Source organism: Nicotiana tomentosiformis, chromosome 2, assembly GCF_000390325.3.
Source record: "Nicotiana tomentosiformis chromosome 2, ASM39032v3, whole genome shotgun sequence".
Taxonomy (NCBI): domain Eukaryota; kingdom Viridiplantae; phylum Streptophyta; class Magnoliopsida; order Solanales; family Solanaceae; genus Nicotiana; species Nicotiana tomentosiformis.
The window spans coordinates 130,081,657-130,096,505 of record NC_090813.1 but is presented as its reverse complement, the minus strand read 5'-3'; the positions used below and the strand labels follow the sequence as shown (position 1 = coordinate 130,096,505).

The 14,849-nt window shown below is 34.4% G+C and overlaps 1 protein-coding gene across 1 annotated transcript; it reads left to right on the top strand.

Annotated features, from left to right (window-relative positions):
• Positions 1–4,095: 4,095 nt before the first annotated feature.
• LOC104111040 (salicylic acid-binding protein 2) lies at positions 4,096–9,733 on the top strand. Its single transcript, XM_009620639.4, has 3 exons — positions 4,096–4,584; positions 8,836–8,973; positions 9,182–9,733. Exons 1-3 carry the CDS (start codon positions 4,210–4,212, stop codon positions 9,461–9,463), a joined length of 795 nt encoding a protein of 264 aa, XP_009618934.1. The 5' UTR covers positions 4,096–4,209; the 3' UTR covers positions 9,464–9,733.
• Positions 9,734–14,849: the final 5,116 nt, after the last annotated feature.

Genomic DNA, 14,849 nt, shown 5'->3' with positions numbered 1-14,849 from the left:
TTTTCCTACAACAATAGCTACCAGTCAAGCATTTAGATGGCTCCCTATGAGGCATTATACGGGCGGTGTCGTTCGCTAGTTAGATGGTTCGAGTTGGGGGAGGCTTGGTTGTGGGTACGAATTTAGTACAGGATGCCTTAGATAGGGTCAAGATTATTCAAGATCGACTTCGCACCGCTCAGTCTAGGGATAAGAGTTATGCCGACCGTAGAGTTCGTGATGTTGTATTCATGGTTGGAGAGAGGGTATTGCTCTGGGTTTGACCCATGAAGGGTGTGATGAGGTTCGGAAAGAAGGGCAAGTTAAGCCCTAGATGTATCAAACCCTTTAAGATTCTCGAGAAGGTGGGTGATGTGGCATACAAGGTCGTATTCCCACCCAATTTATCAGCAGTTCATCCAGTTTTCCATGTGTCTATACTCTAGAAGTATCACAGTGATCAGTCCCATGTGTTAGATTTCAGCTTAGTCCAATTGGACAAGGATTTGACTTTTGAGGAGGAGTTGATGGCTATTTTAGTCCGACGGGTCCGTCAGTTGAGGTCTAAGAGTTATCCTTCAACTCGATTATACTGGAGAGATTAGCCGACCGAGGCAGCCACGTGGGAGTCTGAGCCGGACATGCAGAGTAGATATCCACACCTTTCACCAGTAAGGTAGAAAATGTGATGACCCGATAGGTCATTTATAGTTTTAACCTTCATTTCAATGTTCTGAAACCTCGATTAGCTCCATTTAGCCTTCTTCGATTTATGTGCGAAGTCTGTGTCTTTTTTTGGAAGGTTTTATGTAAAAAATTGATGAAAATGTTAAATCGTGCGTCAAATCTCATTTGAGTTGACATCGGTCACTGTTTTGAGTAACGGACTCGGATCAGTGTTTGACAGTCCTATTGGGTCCGTATCGTAATTTGAGACTTGGGCGTATGCCCGAAATCAAATTCGGAAGCCCCTAGCTTGATTTATCATAAATTATTAAAAACTAGAAGTTTAAAGGTTTAAAGAAATTTAAAGTTTGACCGTAGTTTGATTTTATTGCTACCGAGTCCGGATTTTGGTTCCGAGACTTGGTATAAGTTTATTAAAGTATTTATGACTTATCTGCAAAATTTGGTGCAAAACGGAGTCGATTTGACGTGATTCGGATGTCCGGTTGAGAAATTACATGTTCTTAAGTTTCATTGAAATTTTCATTTGTTTTGGTATCCGATTCATAGTTCTAGGTGTTATTTTGATGTTTTGATCGTGCGACGAGTTCGTATGATGTTATTATACTTGTGTGCGTATTTGGTTTGGAGCCCCGAGGGCTCGGGTGAGATTTGGATAGGCTTCAGAGTGGTTTTGGACATAGGAAAATAGCTGGTGCAAGTCTCAGACCTCGCAATTTCGAGGTTTGGTTCGCATTTGCGATATCAGAGGACCTCTGTCAGGTTCGTATTTGCAAACAATTTCTTCGCATTGTGAAGAGGGGCTGGGACTGCAAAGATCTCAATTGCGATCAAATGGTTGCATTAGCGAAACTCCACAGTTCGCATTTGCGAACAAATCATCGCAAATGCGATGATAGCAGAGATGTGTGCTTCTTCGCATTTGCGAAGCAATTCTTGCACCCCAGGTCGCAATTGCGACAGCTGCGCCTGGACAAAAGAAGGAAAAATGGGATTTAGCTCATTTCTTTTAAATTCTCAACCCTAAACACCTTAGAGACAATTTTCCCAAGAGATTTTATTCCTAAATTCTTTGTAAGCAACTTTAATCTATTTCTTTTCAATTAACCATTACATTTCAAAAGTTTTCAACATTAAATATAGGATTTTCATGGTATAAATTAGGGATTTGGGTAGAATTAGAGATTTTTATAAATTTGAAATTTGGACCTTGGATTGAGGTCGAATTATGAAATAAATTACATTACCGGGTTCGAGGTGAATGGGTAATCGAGTTTTGGTATGAATCTCGGGTTTTGACCGAGCGAGCCCGCGCGGGGTTGACTTTTATTGACTTTTTCAATAATGATCTTGATTGAACCTATTTCATTCGTGAGAAATTTTTAAAACTTATTTTGAATCGTTTCGTCAATAAATTGCTAGATTTGGTTGGTTTGGAGGCTTTTTCGAAAGGCAAGGTCGTTGTTGAACCTTAAGTTGATTTCGGAGTGAGGTAAGCATTGGATCTAACCTTGATTTGAGGGAATTAGTAACCCTTGAGCTATGTGCTATGTGAATTTTATGAGTAGCGGCGTATATGCGAGGTGACGAGCGTCTATACGTCGTCCATTACTTGTTTTTGTGTCTACCCGTATTTCATTAGTTATAGCATTTCATGTCTTGATTGTTACATGCCTTAATTGCTTTCTATGCCTTAACTTGCTACTTGCCGTTCATTATTCTCGCATTATAAATGTTAATTTCTTTCATGCTCCCATGCATAATTGATACTTGCCTTAATAGTCTTACTTGTACCCTTTAACTGTCATATATTTGATTTGTCTTGTTGCTCAGTATTTATTGTAACCTTTCATGATTTGATACAAAATTCCTTCTTTTTTTTTAGCTTTCATATTCGTTAATTGTAGAGATTCTTGTGATTCGAGTTGTTAAATTGATTGCACTTATTGATTTATTTATGGTTGGGTTGCACGTCGCAACAAGTGAAATAAGGGAGGACTTATATTGATATGGTGGGATCGGGTTGTGTGCCGCAACAGGTGAAATAAGGGTGGATTAATATGGTAAAATAAGGGAGAATTATGATATTGACTCTAATTATATGGTGGAATCGGGTTGCGCGCCGCATCATATATATTACTTATTATTATTGATATTTACATAATGGAATAAGGGAGAGTCGTGTTGTACGGTGGGATCGGGTTGCGTGCCGCAACATATATATTACTTATTATTATTGATATTTACATAATGGAATAAGGGAGAGTCGTGTTGTACGGTGGGATCAGGTTGCGCGCTGCAACAGTTTATGTGTTTTCTATTCCTTATTGTATATTGTTGACGTCAGTACTTTCGTTCGAGACTCTAATAATTGGTATTTCTGGTATTTACTGGTTTTCTTTGAGGATATAGTTATTTTCATGAGTTTACTTCCTTATTTCATTTCTGTATTTTCCTTTCCTGTCATTATATTATACTGCGTACATATTATTGTAAGTGGCCCGCCTTAAGTTCGTCAATACTTCGTCAAGGTTATGCTCGACACTTGCAAAGTACATGGAGTTGGTTGTACTCATAATACACTTTGCACTTCTTGTGCAGATTTTGGAGTCAGTCCCAGTGGCAGTCACTAGATTGCTCGGGTTGACTATTGGTACGGAGACTTGAGGTACAACTGTTTGGCGTTCGCAGCCCTGAAATCTCCTTTTACTTTATCTTAGCTGTGTATTTTCTTTCAGACAACTTCACTTTCATTCAGACCTTTATCTGTATTATTCCAGTAGCTCGTGCACTTGTGACACCAAATTCGGGGTTGTATTTAGATATTTCAGTTGTTATGGCTTTCCGCATTTTATCTCAGTTATTTCTATAATTGACATCAAATAAATTGAATTTGTTTTAAAATGGCTTAAAACTAATCTAATATTGGTTTGTCTCGCAAGTGAAATGTTAGGCGTCATCACGGTCCCGAGAGTAGGAATTCTGGTCCGTGACACTTTCTAATTGCATTGCTCTTTGGTCCTTTTCATCTATCATTTTTGTCTACAAAATTTGATTTGATATATTGTCAATTCAGAAAATTAAAAAATGCATTATTTTTTTCTCAGTGCGACCTAACTACTTGAAGAAGATATATAGTCATTAAGTTGCTCATTGAAGGAAGAGATACAAATAATATAAACCCTTTTATAATCAAATGTATTCATAAAGGCTATTATTAAATGTTTTTAATAAATGCGCCAAAAACTCAAATGAAAGATAAAAAGGACGGACGGGAATAAAAGAAAGAAAGGCCAAAAGTATTTTAAAAGGATTAGATCTACATAATTCTCCAATGTGTCTCTCCATTCCCTAAAAATAGTTGACTATTCTATAAAGGCACATGATTATTGATATTTAACTAACAGCCAGATGTGAATTTTGACAGGTGGTTGTTATAAATTCTCCATGTCCTCCAAACCACTATCTATAGCCCTTCTTATAATAATTCTCTTGGCTTAAGACTAAACCAAAGAAAAGAAACTTACAAGACATAAAATTAAAATGGAGATTATCAAGAAGGAAGGAAAACACTTTGTTTTAGTACATGGTGCATGTCATGGAGGTTGGAGTTGGTACAAGCTCAAGCCCCTGCTAGAAGCTGCAGGCCATAAGATTACAGCTCTTGATTTAGCAGCTTCTGGCACTGATTTGAGAAAACTAGAGGAGCTTCGAACACTTCAGGATTATACTTTGCCATTGATGGAGTTTATGGAATCTCTTTCAGCAGATGAGAAGGTTATATTAATGGGGCATAGTCTTGGTGGTATGAATTTGGGACTTGCTATGGAAAAGTATCCACAAAAGATCTATGTTGCTGTTTTCTTGGCTGCTTTCATGCCTGATTCTGTTCACAGGTCCTCTTATGTTTTGGAACAGGTAAATATATTCTTGCATATTATTGTCATTGCATGATGATGTTTATTATTCGCGTGTAAGAAACGTCCTCTCTATCCTTTCAGGATAGGGGTAAGGCTGCATACATCCTATCCTTCTTCGGTCCCATTTGTTAGAATACATTGAGTTGTTGTTGTTGTTGTATAGGGAAACAAATTTAAAATTTAGAGTCAACAAGTCTTATTTACTACTCTATAATCTTTTTCATTGAATATTTTCTCAATTTATGTGTCAATCTTCATCAATGACATTATCTAAGTTTCTACTAAATGTGAGCGCCAATGGTTTACTCCATATAATATCTGAACAGACGCTTAAGATAGACTAAATTAACAAACTTGAAGAATGTGTTGAATGTTCAACAGTTAAATGAGTTTTTACTTCCTTCTCCGTTCTTTTTAAATATTCTTTCATTATTATAGTTGAAGAATTATGTTTAAGAATAGAGTTTATAATACAATGGTGGAAGTTGTTAGGATTTGAAGCAATTAGTACTCCATCGTTTGTTTTGGACCAAGGTTATCAGAGATGTTTGTAGTGTTCACGAACAATTACTACTAAGGTAAAATAGGAAAAATATAATCAATTTTGTCTTGAACTTATAAAATGACAAATAATTTGAGACAATTATTTTTAAAAACCACGACATCATAATTTGAGAACGAGGGAGTATTATATTATGTATATGCATATATACATGTATGTATGATTTTCTCACACAAGTATGGACTCCTAGTTAGACGTAATTAATGCTATTGAAATCCCTTTGTCTTGTCTAGCAAAGGTTTGAAATTGTCATACAAGTCGAAGGCATGAGGCGGGGTGTTTTACGTAATACATGGCGAGGCGAAAGCCTCGAGACATGGGGTAAGCCCCAAAGATTTTTATTTTTTGAAATTTATGAATTAATAACTTAGCACTATAATAGAAAAAAATATAAAAGAAAATATTAAAAGTTCAAGAAAACTAATTTTTTTAAATAAACTCATACAAAATAAAATATCTAGCATGTTTTACAAGTATAAATAATGCAATACTATTAAATTTACTATGAAATATAAATTAACTACAACGTCTTAAATTTCAAACAATTAAAAATTATAATTTCTTAAAAAATATTATCAAACTGCATATTTTACCTCTTTAAAAACTCAATAAATTTTATCAACAATGTAATTTAAAATATTACTTTTTCATGAGTAAATATAAACTTATTTTTAAATAGTAAAATAATAAATGTATGATAATTTTAAGAGACATAGAACTAAGACACGAAGATCTATCAAGTAAAGATATAAATTTTGGTTATCTATTTTCAGAAGAAATATTCAAATGATATTCACCCTCTCGATGTTCTCAATTAGTAAATATGCAATATTATGGTTCGTTATTTGAGTAATTTATAATTTTTATATTCCTATAGATAAAAAGAACTTTAATAATTTATTTGTTAAAGAATATTGGGAGTCAACCGTGCTAATTAGTGAATTCAACACATGATTTGCATAAGAACTGTTAGGCGAGTCTCGAGTTTTGAGCGTTAGGCGTGTTTAGAGCGCACAATCGGGCGCCTGGGGGCGTAAGCCTCATAGAACTAAGTCTCACACATAAGTCTCAAGGCGTTTTGATAGTATCCCGCCCCGGGGCGAGTCCCAAAAATGCCTTTTAAAATACTGCTCCGATATTTTAGAAGGTTAAAGTTGATTTATCTGATTATCAATAAGTACTATTTATGGTTAGTGAACTCTAAAAATGCATTGCAATTTTAATTTGTTTAAAAGAAAAGAATGCCCTTTGTCACTGTAAGGGGAAAAGGAGAGGCTTTGAAGTGTCCATATGCTAGCAAGGAGCTAGATAGAGTAATGTGGTTTATCACATGCTTATATTAGGCATAGTATACAGCTAGTCTACAGTCTATCATGGATGCAAAGATGTAAGCTCTAGCCCATTAAAATGTACGTAATGATTTTCTACTACTAAAAAACTTTTCCAATAATAGTGTTCATTTTTTCCCCTAAAAATTATTCAAAAGTTAAATGTAAACCAAATTCACTCACCACTTTCTAATATGTTAAGCTTTGAAAATAGTAATAATATATTGGTATCGGTAAAACTCCTGCACTGCCCCATATGCCCTGATTCTATAAGTACCGTCTTTTAAATTTCTATAATATAATATATGGTGGGCTTGGAGTGGGGAAACACCGTTGCCTACATTTTTGGCGTATGTGAAATTTAACAATGCAAGTTGGGTTTCTCCACGTTTCTCGAACTGTTGCTTTCTATTTTTTTGGGGGAAAAGATGCTGCTGAGTTTACTTTAATAGACAAGAGATCCATCACCCTCCACGGATCATTCTTACTATGACCACCCCATTTAACGTTTACCGATACCGTTTGACCATAGATTTTATCAAAATAAATTTGGATTTTATTTAGCAAATACATATTTGATCATAGATTGTGCCTATATTTTGGTAAAATCCCAAATCTCAAATTCCAAAATCAACTCAATAGCTGGTTTTGGACCAAAATATTACTATTCTATTTTCTTAAAATTGTCCTAAACTTTTGTATTTTATAAAAGAGCCCACCATTTATTATTTTGTAATAATGTTGCTTCGTTTTCTCGGTCACCTAATAGTGTATCATGTAGTTTATTATAAAAATAGTAATTTTGTATCAAATTTATTTATGTTCAAGACTATAGTTTGCGATAATATAATGAATGTTATCGATAATGGTATTGTTGGGTGTTTGTAATAGTTTTTAGAACTTGTGGGTATAAGTCATGTTTCATATTTTTTCAAAATAAATTTGGAAAATATGTTTTGAAAACTGATGTCCAAACACATTTTCATCTTCAAACCAAATTTCACTCAAATCAGATTTTTTAGAATAAATTTGGGAATCTATGTCCAAATGTTAGCTAAGTGACACGTATTCTCACTGCAGAACTTATTCTTTTTTCTATTTTCTTTTTTACTTGCCAACCACAAGAAAATATTCTTTTGCTGACGGCTGCGGTAAATTCATGTAAAGTTTGAACTGTTTATGTATCTATAAGTTTGAACTGTCAAGATCATTTAGCCAATCCACTTCTCTGGTCATCTTTAGCTGTAGTAATTTTGAAAAATGACTTATGATTGTTGAAAAATTAGTGGAATCTCAAAAAGAAATATCTGTCATTTTAATTAGGAATATTTTTCCTTTTTAAAATATTATTTTTATGTTTACTTATTATTTAGTAAATTATTTTAAATTTAATAGAGTCAAACTAGCTCTTATCTAGCCGATAACTAGCCGTTGCAATAATGCCAATATATACAAAATGTTTTGGAGACTTGTAGAAATAACATTTTGAATCACCTTCTTCCTTCTATAAGTTGAGTTTCTTTCTTTAATTTTCTGCTAGTTTTGTTCCCAATTTAATAACTGGAAGAGCTTGTTAAATCTTGGAATACGCCTAATTTTATTCATTATTATTGGAGCAAAATATCCTTAAAGACAATATCCTTAACACGCCTCAAACTAACTCCTATTCTCCGTAACCAATTTTCCAACAATCAATAGATGAATATAAACCACTATGCTTTTGAAATGATCATGTCAAATCAGATGTAGAGGTGGTAATAGGCGGATTGTGTCAAAAAGGGTCACAATTATGATATGTTCAAAGTTTGCTTGGGTAAAATAACGGGTCAAAATCAACCAGTCTAACATAAACCGACCTTCCTTTCTTTCTTAATTTGCTTTTTGGAAAAAAAATTGTGAAGGTTAATGTATTTCATAATTTATTAACTTTAGTTCTTCTAAATTGACATACATCAATCTCTAAATTTGATTTTTTTCATGTTAGCGTGTGGGTTGCAGTTTCACCAATTGAGTTACACTATTATACCCGTTTTTAACAAGTAATTTGATGAATCCTCTGTCTCCAAAAATTTGATTTGTATGTTCAGGTTGTAGTTTGACCAATTGAGTTACATTATTGAACACGTGTCAACCAAAAAAAATTGATGTGTCATTTTAGATAACTGTTGAATCTAGTCAATAAATGAGCCATAACTCAACCCATTTAAACTTGTCTAAGATATACTAAAAAGTAAGTTGACTTTGCCACCTCTAGTCATATGTGATTGATCTGTACATTAGAAAGAAAAAAATGCACATTTGTTATGCTGGTCGTGATTGATTGCTTTATTTAACCCAATTTTGATGTATTTTTGTGTAGTATAATGAGCGGACGCCAGCAGAGAATTGGTTGGATACTCAATTTTTACCATATGGTTCCCCTGAAGAGCCACTGACATCCATGTTTTTCGGCCCAAAGTTCTTGGCTCACAAGCTCTACCAGCTATGCTCTCCTGAGGTAAGCCTACTACTCTTTAGAAACACATACTAGTACTTTTTATCTCCTAAATTATCATATTATTATATAGTATAATTAACTGTTATTGTAGGTCACTTTAACCTATAGCGTAAAAAAAAGTTATAATGTTAAACTCGATTAAGAAGATTTTTGTATTTTCCTCTTTGGAAATAAAAGCAGCATAACATTTGAATTGGTAATGTGGTAGGATCTTGCATTAGCATCATCATTGGTGAGACCAAGTTCTCTGTTTATGGAAGATCTGTCAAAGGCCAAGTATTTCACAGATGAAGGGTTTGGATCAGTGAAGAGAGTTTACATTGTGTGCACAGAGGATAAAGGCATACCAGAAGAATTCCAACGATGGCAAATTGACAACATTGGTGTTACAGAAGCAATAGAGATTAAAGGTGCTGATCACATGGCAATGCTATGCGAGCCCGAAAAACTTTGCGCTGCTCTCTTGGAGATTGCCCATAAATACAACTGATCTTTACATTCTGTCTTCGTCTCATGTCAAGATTTTCTGTGCATTCTGTAATCTTTTTCTATTTTTCGTTAGGTGCATAACTGTCTTTGCCTATTTTAAGTATTGCAGTAATATAATTCTTCTAGTTCTAGTGTGGAAGACTTCCAAATAAGGATTGTTCTGTTTCTCCATTCAAGTGTGTTTTATCATGAGATAATACTTAAACCGTATCAAGTCTTGTAATGAAACTTCTTCTTTCCTTTTTTGAATCTCATGACGACTCATTGTGGACATTTGTGCATACACAAATAAGGATTTAAATTATAAAAACTGTGCGAGTGTTAGCTTTTTATGGTATCGGTATAATTTAAGATGTGATAGTAAATTAATTATCATATTCATCACATTACTAATTAAGTCTTAGGAATTTATATGTAATTACCTTATAAATATGGTATTCATGAGCAAGTGAAACTCTACGTCCCCTCCTCCTTATATGAGTTGTGAAATATAAGACGATGATAGCATCTAACATATAGCTTTTGTTTAAACTGTAAATTTCAAGATCAGTGATAATTAGCTGAAAGCATATGCAGGCAAGAGTTTAATCCAGAAGTTTGGAGAACATGATATTACAATGCTCTCTATGTTAGAAATTCATCGTCTCTTCTAGAGACTTTTAGTGTGGCCCACATATTAGGTAATAAATTATTTATCTTGGCTTCCAAGTAAATAATATATCATATAATATTTTATAGTTATGCATATGTAATAGTTTCTTTGATGGAAAGAAATATTTTTATTAGGAGTTCCTAGGGCAACCGTAATTTATGGAGAAGTCCCTAGGGCTAAAGTATTTGCCTAAGAGTTCTTAGCCTACCTATAAATATGCATGTGGCTTTATCAGCCTAGCATCTTACGATAAGCACAGGTTAGAAGGCTCATAGGTTACGATTTTTGTCAAGGTTCTTCTAAGGAAATTTCCCACATCACTTGAACAACCATGACTGAAGGTATGTTCCTTGTATAATTTTCGATGCGTTGGCTCTGCGTATGTAATAAATATCAACATGAAGTATCAGAGCATCCCTTTAGCTGTGTTGTTCGGCTTTGTATTCTAATGAAATTAATATATAGAAGAGTAAAAGGTTTTGGCTTACCACATGTGTTTCCGCGTGCTCGAAATCTTCGCATGTATATGCATCAGTTTTAGAATTTATTTTGAGGCTGAGAACCTACCTTGTTATCTTTTACTATATGCTATGATTCGATTTCAATAATAGGATAATTTAACGGGACAAGATGTAGTGCTTGTTTACTGTTTTTGACAATTGAAGGCAATGTAAACATAAACGTAATTCATACCAGGATCTTGAACATGATAATCTTACATAAAATTGTTACAGAAAACATACCTGAATTGTAAGCCATTATCACGAAGCGGAAGCGTTAATTGAAATTGGTTTCTCGCCCCTTGCCCTAGCTTTCATTACCGCCGACTTTAGTGATAGAAGATAGAATAAAAAAATATGGTAAATCTAATGGGTGGGGAGATGACCGATTTATAGAGGTTCTCACTTAATCTGGTACGTCCATCAAGTAACCGATCGGACGGATGAGATTTGCTCATTAATTAAATATTAATTACGGGCCTTAAACCTATTGGGCCACCAATATACGTAGGAAAATCTTACATTCTCCCACTTGGCCTAATAATCACATAATATTAATATTTAATAATATAAGAACATTAGTTGCGCATAAACAAATCTCTTCTATAATGTCCATCATAAATACCGTAATACGATAAACTACTAAATGTGAGTTATGGCGGTTATATATATAATTTGTCTACATATTCCCCTCTATATACCACAACATTAGTAACTCATCGTATCAGGTCCATAAATTATAAAATATTATGGTCCACAATAATGTCTCATTGAGACTTATCCTGTAATATCTCAAAATAATAATGCGCACCCCATTATGAGAAACAGAAAATCATTAATGTATATCAGAAACACATAAATAAGCTCAGAGTGTCAAAACATCATAAATACATTAGTCATAAATACAACCAAGACCCATTCTATGTACATGTTCTTTAAATATCTTTGGTTGTAAATATTTCGTTAACGGATCTGCAATCATGAGATCAGTTCTAATATGCTCAAGTGACACTCTTTGTTTCTAAACTTTCTCATTGACGGTAAAGTACTTTAATTTCATGTGTTTGTCACCTTTGGAGTACTTATCGTTCTTGGAGAAGAATATCGCTGCAGAATTACCACAGTAAATTTTTAGCGGCTTGGTAATGGTGTCGACAACCCCAAGTCCTGAAATAAAATTTCGCAGCCATAATGCATGAATTGCGGCTTCAAAACATGCCACAAATTCTGCTTCCATCGTGGATATAGCAATGACAGACTGTTTGGCACTCTTCCACGATATTGCTCCTTTAGCTATTCGGAACAAATAACCAAACGCAGACTTCCTAGAGTCAATACATCCAGCGAAATCTGAATCCGAGTATCCAACAACTTCCAAATGCTTGAATCTCCCATACATGAGCATGTAATCCTTCGTTCCTTTCAGGTACCTCAAGACTTTCTTTGCAACTTTTCAGTGATCAATTCCTGGGTTACTCTGATATCTTCCTAGTATTCCGATCGCAAAATTAATATCTGGTCTTGTGCAAGTCTGAGCATACATCAGACTACCAACAATAGAAGAGTAAGAAATTAATTCCATTTCTTTTCGTTCTACATCATTCTTAGGGCATTGCATGAGACTATATTTGTCCCTTTTTTGAATTGGAACAATTCGTGCTGAACAATTGTTCATGTTAAATCTCTCTAAAATTCTTTCGATATAGCCTTTCTGAGACAATCCCAATAATCCTTGTGATCTATCACAAAATATTTTTATTCCTATCACATAGGATGCCTTACCTATATTTTTCATTTCAAAATTCTTAGAAAGAAAATCTTTAGTCTCACGCAATATGCCTAAATCATTAGCAGCAAGTAGAATATCGTCAACATATAGGACTAAAAATATAAATTTGCTCCTACTGATCTTTTGGTATATACACTGATAAACGGTATTTTTCACAAATCCAAAAGATGTTATGGTATCACTAAACTTTATATACCATTATTGCGAGGCTTGTTTAAGTCCATATATTCACTTCTTCAGTTCACACACCATTTGACCTTTTCCTTTAGTTTTGAAACCCTCTGGTTGGTCCATATAAACTTCTTCCTCGAGGTCTCTATTAAGAAAGGCAGTTTTCACATCTATTTGGTGTAACTCTAAATCATAATGAGCCACCAAAGCCATAATAATTCTTAACGAGTCTTTATTTGAGACCGGTGAAATGGTCTCTTTATAATCAATGCCTCCTTTATGAGTATAACCCTTGGCAACAAGTCTGGCTTTGTATCGTTCAATATTGCCATTTGAATCGCGTTTGGTCTTAAAGACCCATCTACACCCGATTCTTTTAGAACTTTCTGGCAATTCAACGAGATCCCAGTCTTTTATTATATTCCATGGATTTTAACTCTTCCTTCATGGCATCAATCCATTTGTCAGACTCATTACTTTCTATGGCTTGTGAAAATGAAACCGGATCTTTATTAAGACCAATGTCAAAATCTGACTCCTGCAAATAAAGCACGTAATCATCCGAAATAGCCTATTTTCTAACTCTTTGAGATTTTCTTAATGGCGTTTCTTGTGGTTCACTTGTGTCAGATATTTGTGAGTTAGTTTCTTCATGAAGTGTTTCATCCAAATGTTGCTCGGTGTTGTCAAAGTGTTCTACAACAACTGAAATAATATTTGATATTTGTGTGGAAGTAGCCACATTCGTGGGTAATGGAACATTGACCCTCACCTCTTTTATTTTCACACTTTGTTTTTCAACACTCCCACTAACTTCACCATTCTCAATGAATCTTGCATTACCGATTTCAACAATTCTCGAACTATGGTTTGGACAGTAAAACACATACCCTTTAGATTTCTCTGGGTAACCAATAAAGTAACCACTTACTGTTCGAGAATCTAATTTTTTTTTCTTGTGGATTATAAAATCTAGCTTCTGCTGGGCAACCCCAAACATGCAGTTGCCTTAAACTAGGTTTCCTTTCTATCCACAGTTCAAAAGGAGTCTTTGGAACTGCCTTACTAGGAACCCTCTTTAATAAATATACAACGGTTTTAAGAGCATACATCCACAATGATTTGGGTAATGAGGAATTACTCATCATGCTCCTATCCATATCCATAAGTATTCGTTCACACCTTTCTGCAATACCATTTTGTTGAGGTGTTCCTGACATAGTATACTGTGCACATATGCCATGTTCCTCGAGGAATATTGCAAATGGACCTGGGCATTGTCCTGATTCATTATATTTTTTATAATATTCACCACCTCTATCTGACCTAATAATTTTCACCTTTTTATCTAATTGCCTTTCAACCTCATTAACAAATACTTTGAGAGCATCTGTTGTTTGAGATTTTTCTTTCAGCAAATAGATGCATCCATAACGTGAAAAATCATCGATAAAAGTGATAAAATATTTTTCTCCACCAAAATATGGAACATCAAAGGGTTCACAAATATCGGTGTGTATAATTTCAAGAAGCTGGGTGCTTCTTTTGGCACCTTTCTTACTATGATTGGTTTGCTTTCCGTTAATGCAATCCAAACATATATTAAGATCAGTAAAATGTAGATTCGGAAGAATCTCATTCTTTACTAATCTTTCAAACCTTTCTTTGGATATATGACCCAAACGTCTATGCCACAAGTAAGCAGAACTTTCATCTAGTGAACTACGTTTAATTCCAACATTATTGTAATGACCGGTCGTTCGTTTTGAGTATTACAACCATGTTTCCATACTTACTACTCGATTTATGCTTTACGGTTGTTATGTGACTCGCCGGGGTGATTGATTCGGGTCCGGTGAGGTTTTGAAATGAATTGGAACACTTAGTTCCAAGGTTTAAAGCTTAAGTTAAAATAGTGACCGGATGTCGACTTATGTGAAACGACCCCGGAATGGAGTTTTGATATTCCAATAGCTCCGTATGGTAATTTGGGACTTAGGAGCATGGCCGAAAAATTATTTAGAAGTCCGTAGTGGAATTTGACTTGAAATGGCAAAAATTTAATTTTTTGGAAGTATAATCGGGGAGTTGACTTTTTGATATCGAAGTCAGAATCTAGTTCTGAAAATTTTTATAGTTCCGTTATGTCATTTATGACTTGTGTGCAAAATTTGAGGTCAATCGGGCGTGATTTGATATGTTCTGGCGTCTTTTGTAGAAATTAGAAGTTTCAAAGTTCATTAGGCTTGAATTGGAGTATGATTCGTGATTCTAG